The sequence below is a fragment of the Rattus norvegicus genome, chromosome 8 (genome assembly GCF_021556685.1).
Source record: "Rattus norvegicus strain SHRSP/BbbUtx chromosome 8, alternate assembly SHRSP_T2T, whole genome shotgun sequence".
Classification (NCBI taxonomy): Eukaryota; Metazoa; Chordata; class Mammalia; order Rodentia; family Muridae; genus Rattus; species Rattus norvegicus.
The window spans coordinates 98,063,206-98,090,827 of NC_141541.1; the positions used below are offsets into that span (position 1 = coordinate 98,063,206).

At 40.7% G+C, this 27,622-nt stretch overlaps 1 protein-coding gene across 1 annotated transcript; it reads right to left on the reverse strand.

Annotated features, from left to right (window-relative positions):
- Positions 1-221: 221 nt before the first annotated feature.
- Ankrd34c (ankyrin repeat domain 34C) lies at positions 222-10,668 on the reverse strand. Its single transcript, NM_001106845.1, is given in 2 exon segments — positions 222-2,299; positions 10,267-10,668. A coding segment is annotated over 1 exon segment (1,605 nt). The 5' UTR covers positions 2,258-2,299; positions 10,267-10,668; the 3' UTR covers positions 222-652.
- Between the last annotated feature and the right edge of the window lie 16,954 nt (positions 10,669-27,622).

Consider the following 27,622-nt stretch of genomic DNA (forward strand, 5'->3'; position numbering starts at 1 on the left):
GTATATGAATAAAACACATTAGTAAGGAATCTGAATGGTCCCTATTTCTTGGCAATGCTCACAATGCAGAAAGAGGTGGGACTTGCATGCTAAAACCTCTTCTACAAGGGAACATTTTGTTTCTCCTTCATCATAAAGAACCCAGGTGTTTAGATATAGTAGTTTGGGGTGTTTTGAATTTTTCCACATTCCAGAAAATATAAAAACTTCCTTTTCTTTTTAGGCACTTTATAGACTACAAATGGAATATTCCAAGTACAACCTCATGTTTTAAATCTATGCTCTCTGCTTTTCTGACAGAAAATACTAACCATTAAAATTGCATGGTTACTTTCCAACTACACAGGTGTATTTCCTTTGGGGAATATATTTTGTTCCTGTAACTTCATCTCCAAAATCCAGTTAACCTGAGCTCTTTTTAATATGCACAACAAGAGCAACAGCAGCAACACCCAGGGGTCATCTCAGAAATGACACTCTGAAATGACCGTTGGGTTTGACTCAGAAGTGAGCTTACACCCGGTCACCATGTTTTCTGATGTTGCCACACATCATGATTGGGGTGAAGGGGGAGTATGGGAATGTGTTGCTCTAGATTAGGTTTCTTCCTTATTCTATACATTAAGCTCCAGGGAGCTGTTTTTAAAGGGTTCTAGGCCATGATTTCTTCAAAGTCAGACAGCTGCTTCATCTGCTCAATCTGCATAGAATGCCTTCGAAGGAGTTTCTTTTTACTTCTCAAGTCAACTCTCTTTGGTGAATTTGGAGCAACAGGAACCATAGATTTTAAGCCACTAGCAAGTGGGGAAGCTGGTTTGTTGCTGGCTCTAATATCTGGGATAGGTGGGTTCAAATTCACATTTAAAGGGGGCAGAAAGCCAGGCCTCGTGTGAGCAATGCGGTCTAGTAAGAGAGTTCCAGAACCTCTTCTTTCTAGAAGATGAGGTGGCCTGCGTCGAACTGAACTGGGAGATGTGCTTGGTACAGCATCCAGGGACTCTCGGGAGCCATGGAAAAGGGACAAGTGAGAGCTGTTGAGCTTCTTTCTATCTAAAGGTCCTTTGCCTGACTCAAGGGACATAGAGTTGGGTGGGTCACCCCCTGGCTGTATGTCTAAGTCATAGAGGTCATTTTCCAACATCTTGAGAGATGCTGTATCTTTCAGAGTTGAGGGTCCTGGTGGACACATCCCACACTTCTCTTGGTCAACAGGAAGCGTTCCTCTCCTGGCCAGGCGTGGGTGGGGAGCCTGACCTTTCTCATAAGCTGCTTTCCAGGAAGCTGGTGTTGAAGATGAAACCTTCAGAACTTGTTCCTGGACTGTGGGGAACATAGTAGGGTCTTTACTGTCAATGCTGTTGGCTCTGGAGAGGGGTCCCCTTTTGGGGAAGGACAGGTCATTGATACTCCTGATGACCTCATTGTCTGTGCTTGTGCCATGGGTTTCATCCTGGCGTGCAGCGGCAGCCAGCACAGAGGGAGCAATCAAGCCCCAGGGTTCAGACTGGAGTCGCTTCAGTTGAGGCAAACGGGCCCTTTTGAGGCTAGACACTTTCCTGGTGGGTGATCCAGGCTCATTAAGGACCTTAGAAGTACTACAGCAACTTTGGTGTCCTGTTTGTAGGATGAAGAAGTCATCATCCTTCTCACTGGGTGGAGAACTCAGGCCAGAAGCCTTTAGTTCAACGTCAGAAGGAGTTGCACACAGTGGTGGCGACTGTCTATCTTCCACTTTTGGTGATGGAGGGACATTGAGATACTGCTTGGTGGTTTTGGTACCTGAAGATGATTTGTCTGTTGTTATAATAATTACTTCCTTACCTTTGGCTTTGCAGGCATCAAGAAGATGCTTCAGTGCATCCTTGTCATCTGCGTTTATTGCATAAACCAGAGCTGAGGCCCCAGTTCGATCCTCAAGACTGGGGTCTGCTCCATTCTCCAGCAGTAAGGACACCACTTCTCCCCCAGCCCTTCTGATGCAAGCATGGATGAGCGCAGTCTTACCAGACTTATCCTGGATATTGGGGTCTGCCCTGTTGTCCAACAGATATTTCACCATCTTAGACTTGCTAATGCTTTGCTGGTCCACGTGTTTGGTAATGCATGCCACCATAAGAGCTGTTTCTCCTTTGTCATTGCTTTCATTGATGTAAGCTCCTCCTTCTAAGAGGAGTCTGGTCAACCGAAGCCTCCCTAGCCACACAGCTTTTAAGAGAGAGTTTCCATCAGTCCTCAACTCAGTGTCATCATCCATCATGGTGGCTATCACAGGATCTCTGAGCCACAGGGGTAGTCAGACCTAGCAAGAGAAGAAGAAGGGAAAGCATTAATGTACTGCTATTTCTATGCAGCATGATTATTTCAAAGTCTAGGTACCATCATGTCCCAGCCCTATGCCTACCTGTGTTGTCTGAACTAGGTTATCTAATGCCTATGAGTGAGTTTCCTCATCAATAATGGGGGTGGTAGATAGAGTGACTTACGTCCTATTCTGAAGAGTTCTTCAGATAGTGTATACAAAACACCCAGCCAGGGGCTGGAGCATTGGCTCGGTGGTTAAGAGCATGTGTTACCTTTTAGAGGACCCTGGTTTGAATCCCAGAACCTATTTGGTGGCTCATAGTAATCCATAAATCCAGTTCCAGGGAGCCTGATACCCTCTGGCTTCCATGGGAACCAGGCACATGCCTGATACAGATACACACACGAAGGCAAAACACTCACACACATAAAATAAAATGAATAAGTCTAAAACGTATTAGTAAAACACACACAAACACACAACCACCTGGCCATATGGAAATCAATTAGCAAAGTGTCGAGCACACAGTACTATTTTTAAAATGCAAGAGATGGTTGTGTTGACTACGCTCTCTGTTAACACAAATCTAAAAATCTAAGTTCCCTTAGGAAATAAACATTCATATCTGTTTTATTTTTCACTGTTGGATCCTTGGCATTTAGCAGTGATTCACATATAATGAGTAGTCTGCTTCACAAATAATTATTAAAGGCATTGTTACTGATGTGCATCGGGAAAGTTCACAGAAAATACACCAACATGTTGATCATTGTTTTAGGTAATAATAAGCCTAGGAAGGGATTCATTCTCTTTCTTTTTGTTGTGTTCCTAAAACGAATATGATCATCGAAAGGAAGCTGCAACAAATATATAAAGTCTCTATAACTGTCACTTTCCCAGCAGACATCAGAATTCTCATTTGCCTAATTTACAGTGGCTCCCACCATGCCATCCTTCTTGTTGAAATGCTATAGGCAGAGAATGGATACCAGTGCTGAATTTTGTTCACACAGAAAAGGCTTCCTCCACTAAAGTTTGTCACAACCAAGTTTTCTGTCCTTTTCCCTTCACATGAATTAACTAGTCCATGGACTCAGGACTTCCACACTGGGTGCTTGAGATGCATTTTACAGCTAGGGAGGGATGGGCATGCCAGCATCTATGCCCTAGCCAGCCTACGAGTACCAATTACATTAACTAATGTCTGCGAGAATGGCCTCTCCACATGGACATTCTGGGTATCCAGCTCCTACTGAACTGGTGATCTGTGGTTTCCTCCTTTTTGACCCACAGCATTCTTTCTCTTCTGGTACCACTCAAAGCAATGGCTTCTCAGCTTCTGGTTTGTTTGTTCATTTGTTTATGGAATTAGAAAGTAGAACTTTCTAGGCTGAAGTTGAAATATAGATGCACATTTAAAAAAAAAGCTTTAGTTCATCAGTCATATAAGTGTCAATCATACAAGCAGGATGCCCTGAATTCAATCACCATAACCCATTTAAAAAGATGGACATGGTAAAGCACACTTGTAATCCTAGAAATGGGGAGCTAACAACAGAAGGATCTCCAAGGCTTGGTGGCCGGCCATCCCAGCCTAATTGGTGAGCCTCAGGCCCTAGTGAGACAGCTTGTCTCAAAGAAAAGTGGATGTCTCCTTAGGAATAACACCCGAGATTGACCTATGTCCTCTCTGCAGTCATGCACACAATGTGGACACACACCATCACCCTCACCACCATACGGTACTACATTCAAAGGAAGAGATTTCATTCATCTATCCTAACTCCTGAAAGCTCTCACCTTTAAAAGTAACAGCAGCAACAGCTGTGTCTGTATCTCCCTGTGCCAGTGCATTCCCACTGCTTCAGATGCATCATCCAGAAGACGCCAGTCTAACCTCCTGCCATTGTGCTTATATGTTTCTATGAAAGACTGATATATCAACATGGCTATATCTTCATCTCCTTCCTAATCTCATCTCCCTTCCCTTTAAGACCCTATTGATCTTTATCTCCTTCCTCAGCCCCCCCACTGTGTGTGTGTGTGTGTGTGTGTGTGTGTGTGTGTGTGTGTGTGTTTCTCTCTCACTCTCCTGCTATTATAAAGATCTCCTTAGTGGTGATAACCTATGATGGCTATGTTAAAGCCTTGAATTATTCAACATTCAATAAACTTCTTAGACTCCATGCTCTGGAGACCAAAAGCATAATTTCCAAGCATTAACTAATGAAAACACATCTCATTTCATCACAGAAGCCCTTCATCCTCTGACCCCAGCTCACCTTCCAGAATCATCCCCCGCAATGCCTGCTCTTCTTGCTTTCTGCCTCTCTTAAAATGTCACTGTTTCTTAAATATGCCCACTTTCCCCCCTCCTGGCACTGCTCTTGTCTCTAACTATAAGGACTCCCTGCTCTTCTTTAATTGCTCATCATCCTCCAAACATCAGCCTGAATGCTACTTCCTTTGTAATCAAGAGAAAAATCAATCAAGATTCAAGAGGGAAAGTTGAGTAAAATTACAATGACTCATATCTAGACTATATAAAGAACTCCTCCAAATCACTTCCTCCGAAAGAGGATACACAAATGACCCATGAGCTTTACATGATCACCAAAGGTACTCAACCTCATTTACTACTCAAAGAAAATCAAATCAAATCACAAGGTACCACTCAATGTTGCACAGGATAGTAACCGAAAGGACTCAGGAAGTCAGAGCCCATCATGAACCTGCTGGGTTATAAATAGCTACCACTATACTAAATTAAAACCTCCAGTCTGACTCAGTCATCCCATGCCTAGGGTGATACTTGTGGTAAACAATAATCCATGGCTACAAAATTCTCTTGTAAAGAGAGAATTCTCTCTTCTGAGGTTTTTTGTTCGGTTGTTTGGTTGTTTTTTTTTTTTTGTTTTGGGGTTTTGTTTTGTTTTGTTTCATTTTTGCCTTTAGAGTACAAGAAAAGGCACTGTAGAAGACTTTCAGTTGGTATGATTTTTGTCTCTGACTATGTAGTTAAAATTTCTGATATTTATAATTAAGTCTTGACTAAAGTACCAGTGATATCTGCTTATTTGTGCCTTTACTCATCATCAAACGTAGTCTGTATACTCACATCAGACACGAAGATAAAGAGATCATGGGATACAGGAACTTACAATTTAGAAGAAAGATAATAATAATTTTAATGCTCTGCTTGACATATACCAAGAAATGTTCTGAATAGTGACAATATTTTTGGGCATCGCCACTTAATCAGCAAAAACACGAGGTGGACAGTAATATTATCCCTCTCTTAAGTTGAATTTTAAACTGGCCATCATCACGGAGATAAAGCCACTTATCTAAAATCACTTAAGTAGCAGGTTGCAGCGTTAGAATTCGAATCCAGCAGTCTCACCTCAAAGTCCATGTCCTTGGCCTCTAGGTAAAATAATTGCAGTTTGGAATAGTGATTCCAAGAATAGAGGACCAATTGCAGCAGGGGAGAAGAATACCATGAGGAGATAAAGGCAGACATTAGGAAAGGACTGTTATTGAATACACCATTGGGACAGCCCTTGAAAGGGGGGATGGAAGTTTCTTGAAACAAAATGTGGAAGACATTACACCTAGGGTAGCAGGAACTTAGAGAGCCTTGTGGTAGTGGTCAGGAGTAAAGGGGCACAGGCATTGGTGGTGAGCTAACTACTGGGACCAGCAACACCCTTTAGACTGTTGTCCTCCAAGTAAATGCTGGTTTTGGGGAAGTGTCAGAGTGGAGAAAGGGAAAGGTGTCATAATCACTGGTGAGAGGGTAGGGATGGATTGGAAGCCTGGGAGGCCCTGTAAGAGCCTGTGGAGCAAAGAGAATCAGGGTTACCATGTTACAGAGGCTGAGGCTGAGTGAAACTGGGGATAAGCCAGGAAAGCAGAACTGGCCAGTGATGCATTTGATGGGAGACCCAACCAAAACCTAGGATTTTTTTTTAATTTGAAATTTGTCTTCTATTGTGCCTCACATAGACCTAATGGTGGGAAGATGGGACACCTTACCGTGGTCTTTAAACTTTCATGTCTCACTGTAAACAGCTGATACATCCTTTGAATTGTGAAATCCTATCGCCTTGGCTGCCCCATGAGCCGTTATTTTATCTTTAACACAACACCCCTTGCTGGGTCAGTAGAGCACTTGCCTTGCAAACATGAGGACCTGGATTTGAGACCCAGAACTCCTGTGAAAAAGAAGGGTGTGGTAGAACTCACTTAGCAACCCAGTGCTGGACAGGCAGAGACAGAAAGATCTCTGGTGTTCCCAGAACATCCAGACTAGACCATTTTAGCAGTCCCAGGCCAAAGAAAGATTTTGTCTCCTGACCTGCCCACTACACACACCTCTCAAAGATCCTTTAGACTTTAACTTATTTAATGTAACTATGATGGCTAACATGATTTTCAAGGCATCAGGGGCAGCAAAGGAAATGCTGAAAACTAAATATCACATCATCCAAAAGTTAACTCATGGACTGTTTGGTTGGCATGACAACGGAAAAGTGTGCACCATCTTTGTCTTGAAGTCTCTTTGCTATTTTGTTGTCCTTAAAACTATAGAAGTCTTATGTCCCTTGTAAGCTTAGAAGCATCATCTTGTTCAATCTTCATGATTTAAAAGTAGGAACTAAAAATGACAGGTTTTGAGGCATTTTCTCTTTGAACTAGAATCGTTTATTACCACATCTTTCTAAGTCTTTGGTTTGAGTATTTCAGACCATGTCCACAAATTAAAGGCCTGAGAGTGGTGTGGCCCACAGCCATGCCCTGTTTGACTGGCAGGACCTTTTAAGTTTTGCTTGAATGTGGGTCTGTATACCATGCATATGCCAGGTACCTAAGAAGGTCAGAAGAGGGTCTGGAATGGATGTGAGGCATGTAGGGTCTGAGATTAGAACCTGGGTCCTCTGCAAGAACATGTGTTCTAAGCTGCTGAGCCATCTCTTCAGTATATTTTAATTATTGTATTTGAATATGTTAAGGAGGACTACTTGTTGCTCAGCATAAGAAAACCCTATAGTTCTCTATATTCTTACAACTCTTATCATTCATACATTGTTTTACTTATCTGGGTCATATAGGGTCAGAGGTCTGCACAAAAGCAAAAGGCCTTCATGCTGTTGCTTTGCCATTTCTCTTCCTACCACTGACCTCTACAAAGTTGCTAGAAGTCTCAAATAAAACAATAAATGCAGAGGCTTCTCCCCCCAGAAAGTTTAACATGCCTATAGTCACATGAGCTATCATAAATTATGTAACTAGCAATTACTTTGGTAAAGATTTAATGTTATAGTATCATTCACTTCGTGGCTACTCTCTTCAGTCTCAGGTTCAACACATTTTCAGTTATCGTCCCCCATTTGTCACATAAGCAGAGACTTCAATAATCTGAGAGACATCATCATGCAAAAGAGAAAGGTCTATAGACTATTTGTGAATATCTTCACAATTATGAATGCCTTACTGAAAAGGCTTAAGTAGATTTTGCTCTTACTGACCCAAAGCATGCTTCCAGGACTTTCTAATAAACATTTTATAGTCATTTGTTTCTGGTGATAGTTCCATTTTGTTTCCCCTCTACTTTTTCAACTACTACTGAATATAATAAGCCTGGCATCTGGTGACTTTTTAAAGATTGTTTTGAGATCATTTGAACCAAAGGGGAATATAATTAATATGCATTTATTAAGTTGATTCAAAGGTACTTTAGAAGTCACATGTTAACACTATCTGTCTAAATATGTTCAGTGCTGAAATTGCCAAACTCCAAGACAGGAGGGCTGCAAAACAAAGATGGCAAAGAGCTGTTTAAAATGTCAGCTCTGTTGCTAGGTAGGGACATAATGAATTGGAATTCAGACCAAGTGTCCTTCTGCCAAATGAGTAGAGCAACCCCAAGCCCTGCCTACTTCACAGTGTTGTTTTAAGGATCAAATGATAGGTAATATGTGAATGTCCTGCAAGAAGTTCTGCTTTAAAAATCCTAAATGGTTGTTACACTGAATTACTCTTGTCTAGCGTCCCTTCCATGGGACCCTGCCCTGCTCTGAACCCAAGTATAATAGTACTGTGCGTTACTGCCTTGTAGCTTTTACGCCTACCGGATCCTTTCTCGATAATTCCACCAACCACAATTAAAGTTCAATGAACGTGTTGAGAGGGGCAGAGAGGGGAGAGGGGAGAGGGGAGAGGGGAAAGGGGAGAGGGGAGAGGGGAGAGGGGAGAGGGGAGAGGTAGAGTGAGAGGGGAGAGGTAGAGTGAGAGGGGGAGGGAGAGGGAGAGGGGGAGGGAGGGAGAGGGAGAGTGAGAGTGAGAGGGAGAGTGAGAGAGGGAGAGGGAGAGGGGGAGGGATGGAGGGGGAGGGAGAGGGAGAGGGAGAGGGAGAGGGAGGGAGGGAGGGGGAGGGAGAGGGAGAGAGTTTCTGCCAGGGAACCACTATCCTAATGTTAACATTTTAAGTTCATTATTTACATATTTTTGAAACAGGATCTTATATATCTCAATGTGTCCTCAAACATCACATGTAAAGGAGGATGGCCTTGAACTTCTGGTCCTCCACCTTCCCCTCCAGAATATTAGATTGCAGTAATGCAGCCTCCATGCCTGGTTTTACAGATTCTGAGGGTCTTACCCAGGGCTTTCAGCATGCTGGGCAAACATCCTACCAACTAAGCTGCAGCCCCAAACACTGATCCTTAATTCAAACACACACAGTAACTTTGTCCAAAGGCATAGACAGTACTTTAACTCTGATCTGGCTCTGTCCCCTCGAATCCCCCAGTTCAGAGCCGTTTCACAAAGAGAATTAGGCTCAGGTTCATGGTCCCACGTGTGCAGGCTGGGGTGGAGTTTAAGATTCAGTCTGGTGTAACAGTCCCTTTTGTATAAACTTGGACAAGCCTCTTAGTCACTCTTGCTTCAGTTTTTTCTTGTCTGAAAAAAATGGGAATAAAAATAGCATACAAATAGAACTACTGTGGTATATAAAATTATGCAATCTATATAGAGCGTATGGCACCGGGTGTTGGCACATGGCAAGCGACTTAAGAAAGATAAGTACTTGGGAAAGTTTGGATACACCCTCCCAAAGTGAGGAAGCCACTTCGTTTAGCTGCAGCAGCGTTTGCAGAACCTTAGAAGGATACCTTTGCACTCCGCCCCTTCCTTCTGTAGTCACAGGAAGCAGTTAGAAGCCGATTTAAAAAAAAAAAAAAAGCTGAACTTCACAAATATTTGTCTTTGCGGTTCAAGAGTCCTGTCTCGCCAAACCCACGGAGGCACCGCCCACCACGGAGAGGTAGCTGAGGAGGGGCTGAACCGAGCCTCTGGCTCAAAGCTGCAGGACGGGAGGGAGGAGAGGGCTCTGTCCGAAGTGCTGAAATCCGGGGTGCGGCTGTGCCTGAGGTATGGGCGTCCATTGCTATCAGTGTCTTTGGACACCTTTCTGAGGACTGAATATGGGTGGGGGTGGGGGAGTCAATTGAAGTCAGAGCTATAAATGCTCCTCCCATCACTTCTCAGAAATTCTCAGACACATAGACTTTACGATTTTGTGCGCATTTTCAGAATCACACTTTGCCATTGCCCACTCCTCACAGGCTTATGCAAAAACGTAAGGTTTTGCTCTGGTTTTAGTTCCTGTAAAAATCCAGACGCCTAACAGCCAGCCCCAATCGCAACCATTTCCTACTAAAGTCCCTGGCTCCTACGCATGTCATCCCCACGCGTTAATGCAAATACATATATTTTTACATTAAATCCTTCCATTCCAGTCTCCCACAATTTCCTGTGATAAAAGCAGGCTCTCTCTTACCAACCCCGCCTCCTTCCCTGGCTAAAAAAACGCAGACTTACTTCTGGAGAGACTCTAGTCTCATCTAGGTGATCAGCAGAAAGTCCTTGAGGTGCACTTACCCATTGGGGAGGCTTACCTGCTTATCCAGAGGCTTGGTCCAGAACTTGGATGCTGCCATCACTTCCACAGCACCTCCTCCTGCGGCTTCAGGTTGGCTCCAAGAGGGCTCTGCCTGTCTCAAGCGGAGCCAGAAGCTGAACTAACCCTGTCCTCGTGGATGCCGTGGATGCCGTTGAATGTCTTGCTCAGAATTTCTCCAAGGGCCACAAATGAAACCTCTGTGCCAATTATTCGAATCACCCTGCTCTTCCAACTTGCGGCGGCCAAGGAGAGAGAAATGTTTAATAAGAGAAAGAAGTATTAAAGAAACGAGAGATGATCCCCAGGCTTGCAGCTTCTAGCTGCAGAGGTTCTGCGCAGCCCAGTCCTGCAGCTTGGCTTCTGCTGGCTGGCTCCGCTGCTGCCCGCTGGCGCCCGAGAAAGTCTCTCCAGCCGGGAACAGAGAGGGCTGTGTGGGTGGGTGTGAGTGAGGAAGCTGGGAGGAGGGGGGCAGTGGGGGTGGGGGAGGTGCCTACCTGCCCCTGTGCGGAAAGGAGCCGCTGCCTCGCCCCCTTGTTCCCCGTTCTAGTTGGAATCAGACTTGCTCAACAACTTGGCAGGAGCCTTAGAGCCCCTGGTGTACTTGCGCAAGTGGAGAGTGTAGACCTTGGGGATTTGAACGGACCTTTCCAAAGTGCCACCGCTAGGAATACAAACTCCCGTCTGCTTTGCTCTTCCTTTGGCTCTGCCTATTTCAGATTTCCTTGATTAACTCCTCGAGATCTCAGGATGACAGTCCACAATGTGAGAATCTGATTTTTTTATGATGGCTCCCACCTGGCTACTTCTGGATTGCATCAACTCCAACCTTTAATCCACCTCCCACTCCTATGACTTCCCATGGAGTCATCACTAACGATTTGTGTTATCTTTTAACTAAATTAATTCATGGCTACTGCATATCATTCAAAGCAGAATGCCGTTTCAGGAAGTGGTTGCCTCCTTCCTCTGAGCCCTGTAGCATCCTTTTCCCACTAGTCAGCTTCCCAGAGGTAAGTTAAAATTTGTTCTAAATATACACGCACACATAGCATTTATTTATCCTACCCCAAAATGTCCTACTTCTTGAGTCAATTTTTAGCAATTTCTATATTCCTTGAAAATTATCCCATTTATATGGTCAGTGTTCCAGCACAAAGTTTCAAAGTGTTGCCTTGCCATTTTAGTATGTATGTATGTATGTATGTATGTATGTATGTATGTATGTATGTATGTATGTCTCTGACACTGTTCCAAGAAAATCCTCTTTGCTTTCCTACTACTTTCTGTTGGCAACTTATTTTAAAACCAAACTTGCTAGATGGATATCAGTTTTACTGATCTTTTAAATGTGTCAATATTTTTCCTACTGTGCCTTTATTAGTCGGCGGTCCCACAGTACTACACATGGAAGTTTCCATCCAGTCCCCATGATTTTTAATGACTTGGGTTCTGTTTATGGAGTCCCTTCCGCACAGCAAAGGTTTGTATAGTCACCCCTACATGTCCCATCTTGCTTTCTACCCCAGAGTTTCAACAATGTTTCTTTCCCTAAGTGTTTCCATGGTTTGTGGCTATTTGTGCAAAGGAGTAAGGCAAGGAGGATCTGCCAGAGGTTAGGAGCCAACTGTGCCACACCACTTCTGAAAAACCCATTCCTCTCTCCCCTGATTTAATATCCTGCCCCTGACAGGGCTGCTGTAGGGTTAGAGGTTACACGGGGGTCTGCAGACTCTCCTTGTGTAGTCTGTTCTTTTTGTGCAAGCACACTGCTGCATTCAGACTATTTCTTTATGTAAGGGTGGTTTATTCCACTCCTATTAATAAAATTGTGTTGGTTAGAGATAGTTGATAGTTCATTGAGTGATACCAACCTAAAAAGATGATTTTGTCAACATTCCAGTTTTCCCCTCAGGGATATTTCGATTATTAACATGGTTATCTATTCATTGAGAGCTCCTTAGGTGACCCTCAAAAACCATCTGTGCTTCATGGATTTTAAAAGGACAGATGATCCTTATTTTTACCTTGGTTGAGTCAATTTTGAGTAGTGTGTATTTGCTTAGGAAAAATAGACCATGTCCTTCATGTTTTCAAATTGTAGTTTTAGTTACAAATTGTTCTTTCATAATTACTCATCTTTGAACTGGATTTTTGTCCCCTTTCATTGTCACTAATGTCATGTACTCACACATTGTCTTTGCTACTTGTAACTAATGTTATTTTGCTGTCATTGAATTGTATGGTTTACATAGTTTCTATTTTACAGTCTACTTACATGACCATTTCAAAAATATTCAATAAGTATTTTCCCTAAGTTTCGATGAAAAAGTGGCACTTTATGTTATGTATATAAATGTATCCTTTATTTTTTTGTTAAGCACCATAAGTCAGTAGCGTATTGATAAGAACAAATATCGTGGAGACAAACTGCCTGTATCTGAATCCCAGTCCTATTCTTACTAACAATGAGATCTCTGGTGAAAAAAAAAAACACTGAATTTTTTCATGCCCCAGTTTCCTGTTGTGCAAAATAGGGTAAATTACTGTGTCTATGTACGTGACAGTATTTCTGTTAGTATTTAATCTATTAATATTTTTCAACAATTTTTTTAAAAATAGTACCCAAGGATATTTGAAAGATTTTTCTTGCAAAAAAATCATTGAATCTGGGATGTAATAACCTCATTTGCCCTCTTTGGCATGCCCAGATTCAGCTATGAACAAGACAAACATAGTGTCTGCTTTTACAGATGGGACCTGCTGAAAATATTTGAGTTCTGTTTATGGAATCCCCTCACCCCCCATAAAAGTTTGTGTAGTCACTCCTACATTTCCCACTTTGCTAAGAGTCTCTCTCTCTCTCTCTCTCTCTCTCTCTCTCTCTCTCTCTCTCTCTCTCCCTCTCCCTCTCCCTCTCCCTCTCCCTCCCTCTCCCTCTCCCTCTCCTTCCCTCCCTCCCTCCCATGTGTATATATGTGTGTTCTATTCTATGCTGTCAATGTCATATGTGTCAGTATGAAGCAAAGGCTCTTTGCAAATGACTCTAAGTCTGCTTGTCAGAAAATAAGGCAGCCACTTCCTTACACAAGAACCCTTCGTACCGGACCCTCTTGATTAATTACAACAACAATAACAATGCCTCAAAATTAATTACTAATAAAAGCAATAAAATTCCAATAATCTATATTGCTGGTCTCATCCAACCAAAAGCATTAGACCACCAGGTCTGTCAATTTTTATTTTTTTCCCATGTGCTATTTGAGCCCTATGGACTGTGCCTATCTCTTGACATGTCATGCCTGCTCTCCTCTAGAAGTTTTATAATTTTAGGTTTTAGAAGACACTTTGAATTGACTTTTCTACAGGATGAATGATCTAGATCGCATCTCACTCTTTTCTACACGATGTTCATCTTTCTCCAGCACAATTTGTTGCATCTTTTTTTTTCCTATGCTGTTTCAACTCCTTTCTCAAGGATTTGGTGCCCGTGGCTGTCTAAGTTGATTTCTGGTCATCCATTCTATTCCACTGTTATATGCGTCTAGTTTTGTGCCACGATGCTTACTGTGGCTCTGTAATATAACTAATGAGTATGTCTTGTGATGCAGCTACCACTACTCTTTCTGCTCAGGATTGTTTTGACTATTTGAGGTGTTTCACTATAAACTTTCAGACTGCTGTTTCAGATGCTGTTAGAGTTTCAGTGAATCTACAGACTTCTTTAAGTGATACAGCCATTTCACGATATGAATTCTGCCAACCCAAGAGCAAGGAAGGTCTTTCTGTCTTCTAAGGTCTTCTTCAATTTCTTCAGTGTCTTAAAGTTTTTATTATAGATATCATTCTTACATAACGTTTTAAACATTTATTTATTCTGCATGTATGTTTGTACAGCATGTGTAGGTGTCAGAGAAATGTGTTCTCTCATTCTACCATGAGGATCCGGTGATGAACTCAGGTTGTCAGACTTTGTAAGTGTCCTACTCCCTGAGCTATCTCACTGGCCCAATTCCTAGAAAAATTTAAGGGTGCTATGGATGGTATCATTTTCTTGATGTCTTTCTTAGTATGTTCATTACTGGAATTCAGAAACGCTGATGACTTAGCTGCTGCTGCTGCTTCTCTTTCCATCCCCTTCCCCTTTCTTCCCCTTCCCCTTCCCCTTCCTTCTCCTTCCCCTTATTTCTCCTCCCCTTCCTTTTCTTCTCCTTTCCTCTCCGTTTCCTCCCTTTCCCTTTCTCTTTCCTCCCCTTCCTTTTTCCCTTTCTTCCCCTTCCCTCTCCCCTTCCTCCCCTTCCCTTTCTATTTTTCCCTTCCTTTTCCCCTTCTTCCCCTTCTCCTTCCCCTCCCCTTCTTCTGGATTTTAATGTTTTGCATGTGAAGTGCCTTTGAGGGCCATTTGGGGACTGGAGTTCACAAAGGGTTATGAGCACCCATGAGGCTGCTGGGAATTCAGTGCTTTCAAGCACTGAGCCATCTCTCCAGTATGCTTTTAGTATGTTGATTTCGAATCCTGATATTTTGCTCAAATTGTTTATTAAACCTATAGGTTTTCTGGTGGAATTGTTAGAATAGTTTAAATGTAGAATAACGTCATCTACAGAGGTGATTTTACTTCGTCATTTCCTATTTGTATCCTCCCTGATTATTTCTCTTCTTGTTCTACTAAGATGTTGAGCAAACTAAGCAAGAGTGGAGAGAGCCAGCCTTGCCTTGTCCAGATTTTAGAGAAAACGATTTCAGTTTTTCTCCCAGCTACCACAATCTTGCCTATAAGTTTCTTGTGCCTAATTTTTATTATTATATTTATTATAAAATTTTATTATGTCAAACTATGTTTCTTTTAGTCTTTGTTTCCTCTGGACTTTCAATGTGAAAGAATAGAGAACTTTGCCAGAAACCTTTTCTGTATTTTGAGGCTGTCATGTGATTTCTGTCTTTGATTCTGTTTATGTGTTATATTATATTGATTGATATGTATATATTGATTTGTATATATTCTGTATTCTTCCATCCTCAGAAGGAAGAAATTTTGTTTTGGTACATGATCCTCTTATTTATATTTATATTATATTTAGTGTTTCCAAGAGTTTTGTTTCAAATGTTTGTAATTTTGTTTACTGGGAAGTTGAATTGTAATTTTAATTTGTAATTGTAGTTTTTGTCATGTTCTTAGTCAGTTTGAGCATCACCGTATTGAAGTGTGATACAGTGAGTCTTGGAAAGTCTCTTCTCTTGTAGACCATGAAACAGTTGGGGGAATGTTGGCATTGGCTCTTCTTTAGAGGGTTGGTAGAATTTTTCAGTGAATCTAGCTGGTCCTAGGTTTTTATTTGTTGGGAGACTTTTTGTTGCTATCAACAAAATTGCCTGTCATGAATCTATTTAGGTTGTTTAGATTGTGTTTGTTTAGTTTTGATAGATCATATGCATCTAGGAATCCATGCATGCTAGATTTTCTAGTTTAGGGGAATACAAATTCCTAAAACATTGCTCAATGATCATCTGGATCCCAATGCACTGTACTTAACCTCCCTTTTCTCATCTCTAATTTTATTAATTTGAGTCTTGTCATCCTTCCTTTTCACTACTTTGGCTAGGTGTTTTTTTCTTTTTCTTCAAAGAATCAACTCTTTGTTTGATTGACAATAGATATTGTTGTTTGTGTCTCCATTTCATTAACTTATCTTATCATATATAGTATGAATATAAAGTATAAATATGTATTATTTACTATTTATCATTTATTGTTTTCCATGGCTTTGGACTGGTCTTATTCTTCTAAGACATTTAGATACATCATTAAGCTATTTGAGATATATATATATAAATATATATATAAATTAAATAAATTATTTATGTATTTACTTACATACTTACATACTTTAGAGATGCACATGCATCTCTTTCTCACTCTGTGTGTGTGTGTGTGTGTGTGTGTGTATGTGTGTGTAAGCATGCCACATGCATTGTGGATGTCAGAAGACAACTTTTTAGATCAAGTATTCTCCTTCCACCATAGGATTCAAGGTTCAAACTCAGGTTATCAGGTTTATGCAGCAAGCACTTTTGCTCATAGCAGCTGAGTTATACATCCCTGCAGTCACTGAATTTTTAAGGTAAGCTCTCAATGCCATACAATTTCCACAGTATAAAAACTGCATAATAAAAATGGGCATATACAGAACAGTGTCCACCCCTGATATTAGGCTCAACCTGTTAAACCCCAGGATAGCTCCAGTTGATGAGATTTGTTTGGTAGGAAACATCTGGTGACTGAGGATCAAGCCACCTTCCCCATACATGCCACTGTCTACACCAAGCCTGCTGTTTGCATTTAATGGCTTGCCAACACCAGGGCCCCTCACTCTTTGTACCTACATCCCAGGACTGTCTCTCACCTTCAGTTTGTGGCAGGTTAAATTTAGGCTTACTGACTTACGGTTGTTCTATGTTCTCTGGCCTCCAGAGTGGCAGTTTTAAGCAACAGATTTTTCTTTCAAGGTGGCACCCAGCAACCCCACTCTAAATTGGATAGAGTGACAAATGGGATCACTTTCCACTCTTGGTGACTTGTCCAGCAGAGGAATCACTTTCTCATCAAAACTTGCAAGTGGATTTATGGTTTATGGTTTAAGCATGGGCTTACCTAGAGAGCAGGGATGCCAGTCTCTTTGTACTCAGGCTGCCTGGCTTTCCTTTGGATGAGGCTGCTGCCTCCCCTCACTGCCTCTGGGGATCCATGCAACTAGAAGTCTGGTTACTTAGTTAACAACTTTCTGGGCTTCACTCATCCTTTTCTCCAGCCCTTTTAGTTGTCTTTTGGGAATTTCTTTCTCTCTTTCACCTTGAAATGACCATTCTTTCTTATTCTCATTCTTTCTCACCAGGTTCCAAAGCATCAGCATCTGATCCACTATCTTACCTGGAATGCTTCTATTCCTTCTAGTCCAGCTTTCCCTTTAAAAGATGATTGTTGACTTTCAAATGTTTCTATTAAATATGCCCACCGTTACCACAATTAGCAGAAACCCCCAGTTTAAACACCATAAAGATTGTTTTCATTTCTAATTTCAAGTTCTGGTAGGGTTGCTTCACCAAAAATATATTAAGTGTACAACATAGCATTGCTAATACGCATAGTGCTGTTCAATACAACACCAGAGAAGGGTTTGTTTTCTTACCAAGCGACAGGTCTGAGCATGGCCCTGGGTCGGTGGTTTGGGGGGCTTGCAACTTGCAGGGCTGGCAGCAGTGCTTTCTGGCTTTCCAGAAAGAATTCAAGGGGCGTGGCCACTTCTATTGCCAGAACTTCCCCAACATCACATCTCCCATCTTCACTTTTAATTACATTCTGCTTCAAATAGGTCATATAGAAGTGATATTGGTAATATGGAAAGCAGGAAAGCTGTGATTGGCTGAGACCAAGAAATGATTTGGCTCCTTGGTCTGATTTGCTGCTGATTTCAGCATGTCCTTATCAAAAATAAAAATGGATAGTGTGATTATCATGTTTGTTATGAAAATGTTTCAAGAGAGAAAAATTGTGCATTTATATAAATGGCACAATACAATTTACTCAAAAGAAATTAAGCCACGGGACACAGAATATTCATCTTACCCCATCCTCTTATCTTCCTTAAAACATTAGCTGCAAAGCTATTAATTTAAATTAATTTTATATCCCTTTATATAGTAGTTCTATATCATTACATGCTATCTTCTCTGTCATTGTTAAAGGCTACACTATATTTTAATGTATGCACAAACCAGACTTCCTTTAACCAACTCTCTGTTTAATGTTAAGGTTTCACAGGGTTTCCATTTTAAATAATACAGCAAGAAAAACTATTCACTCTCTTCTCAGCACAAGAAGTCATTTTTAAAACTCATGCTGAATTGGTAGCTTGGTGACTGCAGACACAAAGGCCTCGTACTGAACAGCATACTCTGGGAACCAAGAAGGAGTGTCATGCAACAATTCTTGTAAAACCTGCCTGCAGACCCCTCTAGACAGGGTGGGGTATGGTAATGCTAAGTTGCAACCACACAGTATTCAATGAGATGAGTCATAAACACAGGCTGATACACATGTGATACACAGGTCATGACACACATGTGCTGACCCTACAAAGGACCGCCCAGATGATTGATAAGCATCCACAAACCAGAGAGGTGGTTGGAAATCATTATCCACAAAACCACCCCAGAAACTATATGCAGACTCAGCACCTCCATCCAACTCTTTCCTTTTCTTTTATGCTTCCAATATATAAGGCCCAGTGCCAATTTACTGGAACAGCTTTGTCTCTTAGACCATTATTTTCCTTTGTATTTTTCTACGTAGGCTTTTACAATGAACTCAGACTGGCCTAAAGTTAAAGGTTTTCTTCCCTCACCCTCCCAAACATAGGCATTGGTTTATGTAAGTCCAGTAACTCATATTGTAACATATACAGTATATCTGAGTTTTTTTTTCTTTACTATCAAAACGAGTATTGGAGCTGAAATGGCACTTGTGTGTAGTTGACTACTGCTGTGTCTTTTCTTCAGATAGTATTTTACTCTCAGTGTATTATTGGAGATTGAGCCTGGTGCCCTGGACCAGTATGGGAATCTACCTTCTGAGTTACATCTTTACATGGGGAGACACTAACACTTCAACCCTCCCAAAGCCTAGTTCGAGTTGAGCTTTGTGGTTATGTTCACCAAAAGAACATGGGTTATTAAAAAAAAATACTCAACTGAGAATCTGATCCCAGATACATAAATCTCAAACACGAGAAACATGAAAGCCCAAAGCGACGTGACTGCACTGAAAATGGCTGAATTGAATTAGGTGAAATCCTAAACAACTGAAATGAATGACAATGGGAATGTTCAAGGGAATAAGAAAGCACAAATGAAGTTCTCAATGAATGCAAAGAGAATACAAACAGCGGACCTGACTAAGAATGCCAAAATAAGATATGAAAGTAAACTTCAAGAGACAGAGATAATAAAAGGAGCCAAACTAAAATATCAGAAATTATCTCAAAAATAAAATAAAATAAAATGGAAATCCTCGTCAGTACAATTAATCAAATGGAAGGTAAAATAGTAGGACTTGAAGACAAGATAAATTAAAACATTCTTAGCATAACATAGATGCTTAATTTAAGATGTTAAGTAAAGCATTCTATAACAAAGATAAAATAATAAGAAAGCACAAAAGAAACCTAAGAGATCTATGAGGCATCATAAAAAGTTTAAAAGTATGAACCCTACACATATAAGAAGAAGAATTTCAAGATAAAAACCATAAGAAACATATTCAACAAAACTGTGGCAACATACACCACAAAATTATGGCAGACATTTTCCAAAATCTAAGGAAAGCGATGATCATCCAGATATAGAAGATATTTAGAGCACTAAACAGACAAGACCAGAAAGGAATTTCTCTGTCACATCATATCACAGTTGAATCGTTACACATACAAAACAAAGAGAGAATATGATTATTAAGAGAAGCTCCAAATCGACTGAAGGAACACCTTCAGAGCCTGCCCCACATGTGGCCCATACATATACAGCCACCCAATTAGACAAGATGGATGAACCAAAGAAGTGCAGGCTGACAGGAGCCGGATGTAGATCGCTCCTGAGAGACACAGCCAGAATACAGCAAATACAGAGGCGAATGCCAGCAGGAAACCACTGAACTGAGAATAGGACCCCCGTTGAAGGAATCAGAGAAAGAACTGGAAGAGCTTGAAGGGGCTCGAGACCCCAAAAGTACAACAATGCCAAGCAACCAGAGCTTCCAGGGACTAAGCCACTACCTAAAGACTATACATGGACTGACCCTGGACTCTGACCCCATAGGTAGCAATGAATATCCTAGTAAGAGCACCAGTGGAAGGGGAAGCCCTGGGTCCTGCTAAGACTGAACCCCCAGTGAACTAGTCTATGGGGGGAGGGCGGCAATGGGGGGAGGGTTGGGAGGGGAACACCCATAAGGAAGGGGAGGGGGGAGGGGGATGTTTGCCCGGAAACCGGGAAAGGGAATAACACTCGAAATGTATATAAGAAATACTCAAGTTAATAAAAAAAAAAATAGGGGAAAAGCGAAAAAAAGATTTGTTTATTTATTTTATTTTTATTTTTTAAAGATTTATTAATTTATTATATATAAGTACACTGTAGCTGTCTTCAGACACACCAGAAGAAGGCATTAGATCTCATTACAGATGGTTGTGAGCCACCAGGTGGCTGCTGGGATTTGAACTTAGGACCTCTGGAAGAGCAGTCAGTGCTTTTAACTGTTGAACCATCTCTCCAGCCCAACTGACAGAATTAATATCATAAAAATGGTATATTGCCAAAGTCACCTGCAGATTCATTGTAACTCCTATCAAAATTCCAATGGTATTCTTCACAGAACTATAAAATCCCTCAAGCTCATGTAAAAGCACAAAAGACATATAATGAAAGCAATCCAAAACAAAGAGAACAATGCTAGAGAGGTCACCATACCTGACTTCAAGTCATACCATAGAATATTAGTAACGAAAACATCATGGAATTGACAGAAAAATAGACATGTAGATCAATAGAATGGTATAGAGAACTCAGAAACAAACTCCACAATCATACCCACCTGATTTTTTGAAAACTATGTCAATAATATATATTTGAGGAAAAAAAATGGCTTCTTCGATAGACCATACTAGGGAAGAAAGATGTTCTCGTGTAGATAAGTGATCTAGCTCCTATTTCTTACTCTATGAAGAACAATTGAAGACTTTAATATAAAATCTGAAACCCTAAAGGAAAACAAGTAAAACACTTCAAGGTACAGGTGTACTCAAGAATTTTCTGAGGAAGACCCTAATCCCTCAGGAAATTATGAGCTTAGATTTTTCAAAATCTACTTTTAATAAGGGTTCTTAAATGTTTTAACCTCCCTTCTAGCCCACCTCCCGCCAGAGGTAGTGGAAAGGAAAGGTTAAAGGAGGATGTGGACCTGTTTAGAAATTTCTTTGGAGCAAATCCAATCTGCGTTGCCAGGATAACAGCAGTTCAGTTCACGTGAAGCACCAGCAGCTGGACCCACTCGCAAACACCATTCACAAATCAGTAACAGCAGGACTCGCAAGCATCATTCATGAATCAGCAACAGCGGGTCAATCCAGAAGAAACAGCAAGGCTCTGCCAATCGGCCAGAGCCCAAGGCAGTGGCAAGAAGCTGCTGGAACACCACCAGAAAGTTTTTGGTGAATTTCTCTTTATGAAGTCACAACAAATGATAAACAACAAAGAATGGTAAGATGGTAAGACATACCAGTACCGCCCAGCATCATCAACAAAGACCAGCACCAGCCAAGCCCACAGATGACCAGCAAAGAATGGCAAGGTGTACTAATACCACCCATCATCATCCACTGACTGTGGACTATATTTATACCCTTTCCAAACATCATATATTCTTTCAAGAATCTGCTCTAGCGAAACACCACATGCTCCTTTTCCAGTCTGCCTCCAGAAAACCACCACATGTCTATTCTTAGCAAGACATCCTCCCACATGTCTACTTCAGCAAAAACATCCTCTCATAAGACAGTTTCCAGAAAAAAAAATCACATGACACAACTAAGCCTCCAAAGAAACCATAAATTTCCACTTAAGGAAATGATGACAAGAACTGAGAAATAAGGTTGCATGAAATCAGAAAGCTCTTACACAGCAATGGAAAGAATACCAAAGTAAAAGATGGCCAACAGAGAAGAACACAAATTAAACTTGATGGGAGAGAAAGGACACAAAGTTGGGTAGAAAGGGAGAAAGTGTGGCTCTGGGAGGAACAGAAAGGGGTATAAACATGATCAAAGCACACTGTATAAATTTCTCAAAAACACTAATAAAATTTCATGATTTTTAAATTTTTATTTTATGTGTATGGACTACATGTTATGTCTGTGCATCACATGTGTGGCTGATGCCTTTGGAGGCCAGAAGAGGACATTGGATACCCTGGAACTGAGAACAGCAGTTACAGCAGTTGTGGGACATCATGTGGGTGCTAGGTATAGAGCCTGGGACTGTTGAAAGAGCAGCGCCTGACTTAACTTCTAAGTCATCTCTCCAGACCCATAATACAACCTTAAGATTATGTTTTCACTAACATGTATGTGTGAGTGTGTACCATTTCTGTGGTTTATTCACAAAGGCCAGAAAAAAGATGCTAGACCACCTGGAGCTGGAGTTGCAGGTGCTCAGGAACTAACTGATGTGGGTGCTGGAGGCTGAACTCAGGTCCTCTGGAGGAGAAAGAAATGTTCTTAACCAATGACCAACCCTCCACTCCCTCTCCCAAGATAACTATTTTAGTCAGCTAGGATTTTTGTAACCATCGGGAGACTACTCTATAGGATCATAAGAAGATTGTTATTGTTGAAGAAAGTTGGAATAAGTTATAAAGTAGAAAACGGGGATGCTAATGTTTACTTCCTCCTCTGGTAACCCACACAGCACCTCTCGGTACCATGAAAGTTCTCCAGTATGGATGAAACTTTGCAATTAGTATCAGTGTAATTTCTCCGTGTCCTATAACTCAAGTATATGATGCCTTTACAGTTGTGTCTTAGAGTCGAGTTCTAGAGAGTAACCAAGAGCATTAACATTAAAAAGCCTGTAATATTTGGAAGTTTTTGTGGCTTAACTAAGAAACAGCTCCAAAAGAAGTATCCCATTCCAGGCACTGGGCTGGGTCCAGTACGGCTGCTGTTACCATTAACACCATTTTAACTACTTTGAAATATGTGTGTAACACACACACGCACACACACACATGTATGGATATAGGAATATATATATATATGATATGTCTATGGTTACTACATATAACTACATGTCATATGGTTTTCATATAACTTTTTCAAAAGGTCTTTAATGTTAGTTCATCCTCTTCTTAGTCCCTTCTTCATCTAGCCATTCCACACACATCCCTTTTAACCCTTCCTGTTCCATTATTCCTCTTTACTATTGTATACCACTACATTCTATCTCCCTTCTCATGAATACCTGCTATGACTCTTACTAATTTTCTGAGCTCCATGTGTATTTCAAACGATATATATATATATATTAATGCATATTTGACTATATATGAATATGTATTCAAAGCTAACATCTACAAATAAGAGAAAACAAACGACTTCATCTGAGTCTGGGTTACCTCACTCAGGATGATTATTTCTAGCTCTATCCTTTACCTATGCATTTCATAATTTCATTTTTCTTAATATCTGAGTTATTTTCCATTGTGGTAATATACCACATTTTCATTATCCATTAATCAGTGTATATGATAGCAAAGAACATGGATGAGCAGGCAGAGTCCTTTGAGTATCTTCACAAGAATGCTATGGCTGGATCATGTGCTAGATCGACTTTTAGATTTTTTGATGAACCTCCACATTGACTTCCCTAGTGGCTGCATCACTTTGCACTCCCACCAACAGAGAGTAAGTTGCTTTTCCCCACAGCCATTCCAGCATTAGTAACCATTTGTGTTAATAACCTTGGTCATTCTGGATGGGATAAGATGAAATCTTAAAGTTGTTTTAATTATCATTTCTCTGATGGCTAGTGGTATTGGACATGGTAAACATATTTCTCAATCATTTGTATTTCATCCTTTGAGAACACTTCATTTAGTTCTATCATAATTTTAATTGGATTGTTCTTTTTTTTACTTTGTTATTTTAAAAGCTTGTAAATAAATAAAACACATCATGCACAAAAATTGACCAGCCCCAAAGACTGTGCAGTATAATGAACTTACAAACAATTACAATTGGCATTCATAATGGAATCTGTGAAGCTTACGTTATACTTATGTATTTGTCCACACCAAAGCAAAACAAAAAAATCTATGACAGAATTAGGACTAGAAAAATATATCCGTGCATTCAGTTCTCCCTTAGTGCCTCATATTTAGCTTTCCTTGCTCCCTTTTGCTCACTTTATACTGTACTCACAAAAGATAGATAGATAGATAGATAGATAGATAGATAGATAGATAGATAGATAGATAGATAGATATACACTAAATTACATATACATATAATCTAGCTATATTTCACATATGAGCAAAAACATGCATCTTGTTTTCTCTGAGATGGTGTGACTTCCCTTAATATATATCTGAGTTCCCCTATTTTTCTGTAAAATTTTAACTTCATTTACGTTTAGAACTGAGTAATATTTGTGAATGTGCATATGCGTGTGTGTGTGCGTGCATGTGCATGTGCATGTGTGTATGATTTTAATTATTCATTTATCTGTTGACAGACAACTAGGTTGATTCCTATTGCTTTCTATAGTTAATAAAACAGCAATAACATGGGGTACAACTATCTTTATGATAAGATGTAAATATCACAGTCATATGATAGTTCTATTTTTTAAGATTTATTTATTTATTTATTTAATGTATGTGAGTACATTGTTGCTGTCCTCAGATACTCTAGAAGAAGACATCAGATCTCATTACAGATGGTTGTGAGTCACCATGTGGTTGCTGGGAATTGAACTCAGGACCTCTAGAAGAGCAGCCAGTGCTCTTGGTGCGTTTCTTTTCTTTTTTTTTTTTCTTTTTTTTGGAGCTGGGGACCAAACCCAGGGCCTTGCGCTTGCTAGGCAAGCGCTCTACCACTGAGCTAAATCCCCAACCCCAGCAGCCAGTGCTCTTGACCTCTGAGCCACCTCTCCAGGACCAATAGTTCTACTTTTAATTTTCGAGAAACTAAACTGATTCCTCCTGGCTATATTAATTTGTATCCCCATCCCATAGACATTCTCTCTCTCTCTCTCTCTCTCTCTCTCTCTCTCTCTCTCTCTCTCTCTCTCTCTCTCCCTCCCTCTCCATCATCTCCAACATTAGTTGTCAAATTACTTGACGATAACTGTGGTGAGATCATATCTCAAAGTTTTAACTTACATTTCCCTGGTGTCTAAGGATACTAAATACTTTTAAAGTAGTTCTTGATCATTTGTCTGTCTGTCTGTCTGTCTGTCTTTCTTCTTTCTTTGTTTTCTTCCTTCCTTCCTTTCTTTTTCTTTTTTCTTTCTTTCTTTCTTTTTCCTATTTATTCAGTTCATTCCCCCAGTTGTTAATTCAAAGTTTCATTTCTTTGTTATTTAATTTTTGTAATTCTTTGTGAATTCTTAAGATTAGCCCCTTGTATGAAATATAGCTTGCAATGGTTTTCTCCCATTTTGTGGACTGTCTGTTAACTCTGCTGATTGTTTCCTTTTCTGCATCAAAGTATTTTATTTTCATATAGCCCCATCTGTTGATACTGTTGATGCTTGATATCTGTTCGTACTCTTTTGCTATTGGTTGATATTCTTTTTAAAAAGTCCTTGCCTACCCTAATATGTTGAAGTGCATTTCCTATGTCTTCTGGAATTTTCAGTGCGTTGGGATTCGAATTAAGATCTCTGATCCATTTTGAATTCGGTTTTGTACAAGGTTGCTCTTTGTTTATTTGATTGAGAATCCTACGAGAACAAGCAGTGTTCCCTGACAACTATTCCTACATTCCTTTTAGCTCTTCATATCTGTGCTAAAAGAATGGAAATATTTGCAAAGACTTCCTGGAATACCTTTTCCTGCTCAATCAGCCAGGAATTAAAATGAACCACCAGAGACATAATATTTTGAAAGTGGTAACATGATTACCATCGTAAAGCATGGGTTTCTTGAACCATTCAGAATCTTTGGCACTACCCTAAGTAAATAACGCTCTGTAAGATGATGCCCAGAGAGGGCTTATAAATGTTTATTCTGAATATCCACAAATATTGAGAGTATGATTTTGCCAACAAGAAACCAATTTAATCATGGTTTTGACAGACCAGAATCGAGTGGATGGAACCTGAAATACCTTTGTGTTTGTAGTCCTCTCTACCGAGATTCTTGGAAGCAAGCCATCACTCATTATGACTACAACTCCCCTAAAGGCTTAGCACTAGGAGTTGCTACACCAAAAGTGTGTGTCGAATGACGTATGGATGCGCAGATGCCACCAGGGAGAGAAACGGAAAATGTAGCATCAGAAACCTTGAAGCCCACTATGCAACCAATGATCAATAACACTGGGAAGGGAGCTGTCTTAAATTTCTTCTCAGTGGGAAAAATAATTTAATACAAACCCCAGTCATCTTGCCTTTGGGACAAGTGTGACGCATGCCCAAACTCCCCAGTGGTTCTCTCTAGAAAGATCTTTGGCTTTCCAGACTTAGGGCTCTAAGTCCTCAGAGTCGGTCACTCTCACTCTCTATGGCCCTGCTCATTACAAACATAACATCAACTTTAGACATCACAATGTAGATTTGGAAAACCCTGCATACATTCAGATTTCTGCTCCCTATTCCAAACACATATTTACCAGGGAAGCAAGTTGAGAACACCTTTTGTAAAATTATGAGCTGATGCAGATTGGTTCCAAGCCACTTGTGTTAACTCAGCTCCCAAAAATCACACAGGAACCCACACGTCTATGTGTGAGATGCTGTGGGTTCCTGCCCCCAGTTGGCTTTGTCTGATAAATGAAGTTGCCGGTTGACAATGGCTGGACAGGGAGGCAGAGGCCGGACTTTAGGTTCGTGCGCAAGGAGACCACTGTCATTGCCATGACAGGAAGGAATGAGATGTAGACTTGAGACTTGAGAACTATGGAAGACAAAGTACCAGCCATGTGAGAGCAGGGGAAGAGTGGCCCCAGTCCTCCCCCAGTTGTGTCTGGGGTAGCAGAGATGGAACACAGAACTGAGTAAGTGATCATTCAGGGGTATCGGAGGGTGTTAGCAATGTGGAAGTTTGGGACTCACCCAGCCACTGAGCTGATTTTGGCATATTAAATATAAGGCTACATGTGTGTATCTTTTGTGTGTATCTTTCATTTAAGAATTCAGAGCATTTGGGCAGGCAGTGGGGAAAACACTGGCAGGGAGATTAGAGTGGATTAATCTACAAGCACTGCAATGATCTTTGCATCTGGTGGTATGATGGTGTATGGCACGAGCTCTCTGGTTGGCAAAAATGAATGTATTTGTTATATGTATGTGCATCTGTATATATGCGTATGTCTACATATATAACAGCTCAGTCTTTCCTTTTTTTTTCTTTTTTTTTTTTCAGAGCTGGGGACCGAACCCAGGGCCTTGCGCTTGCTAGGCAAGTGCTCTACCTCTGAGCTAAATCTCCAACCCCCAGCTCAGACTTTCCTAAAGTCAAGGGCAAATCCTTTTTGATAACCTCATCCAATTAATTAATTCTCACTGAATGGTTTTTATTAATT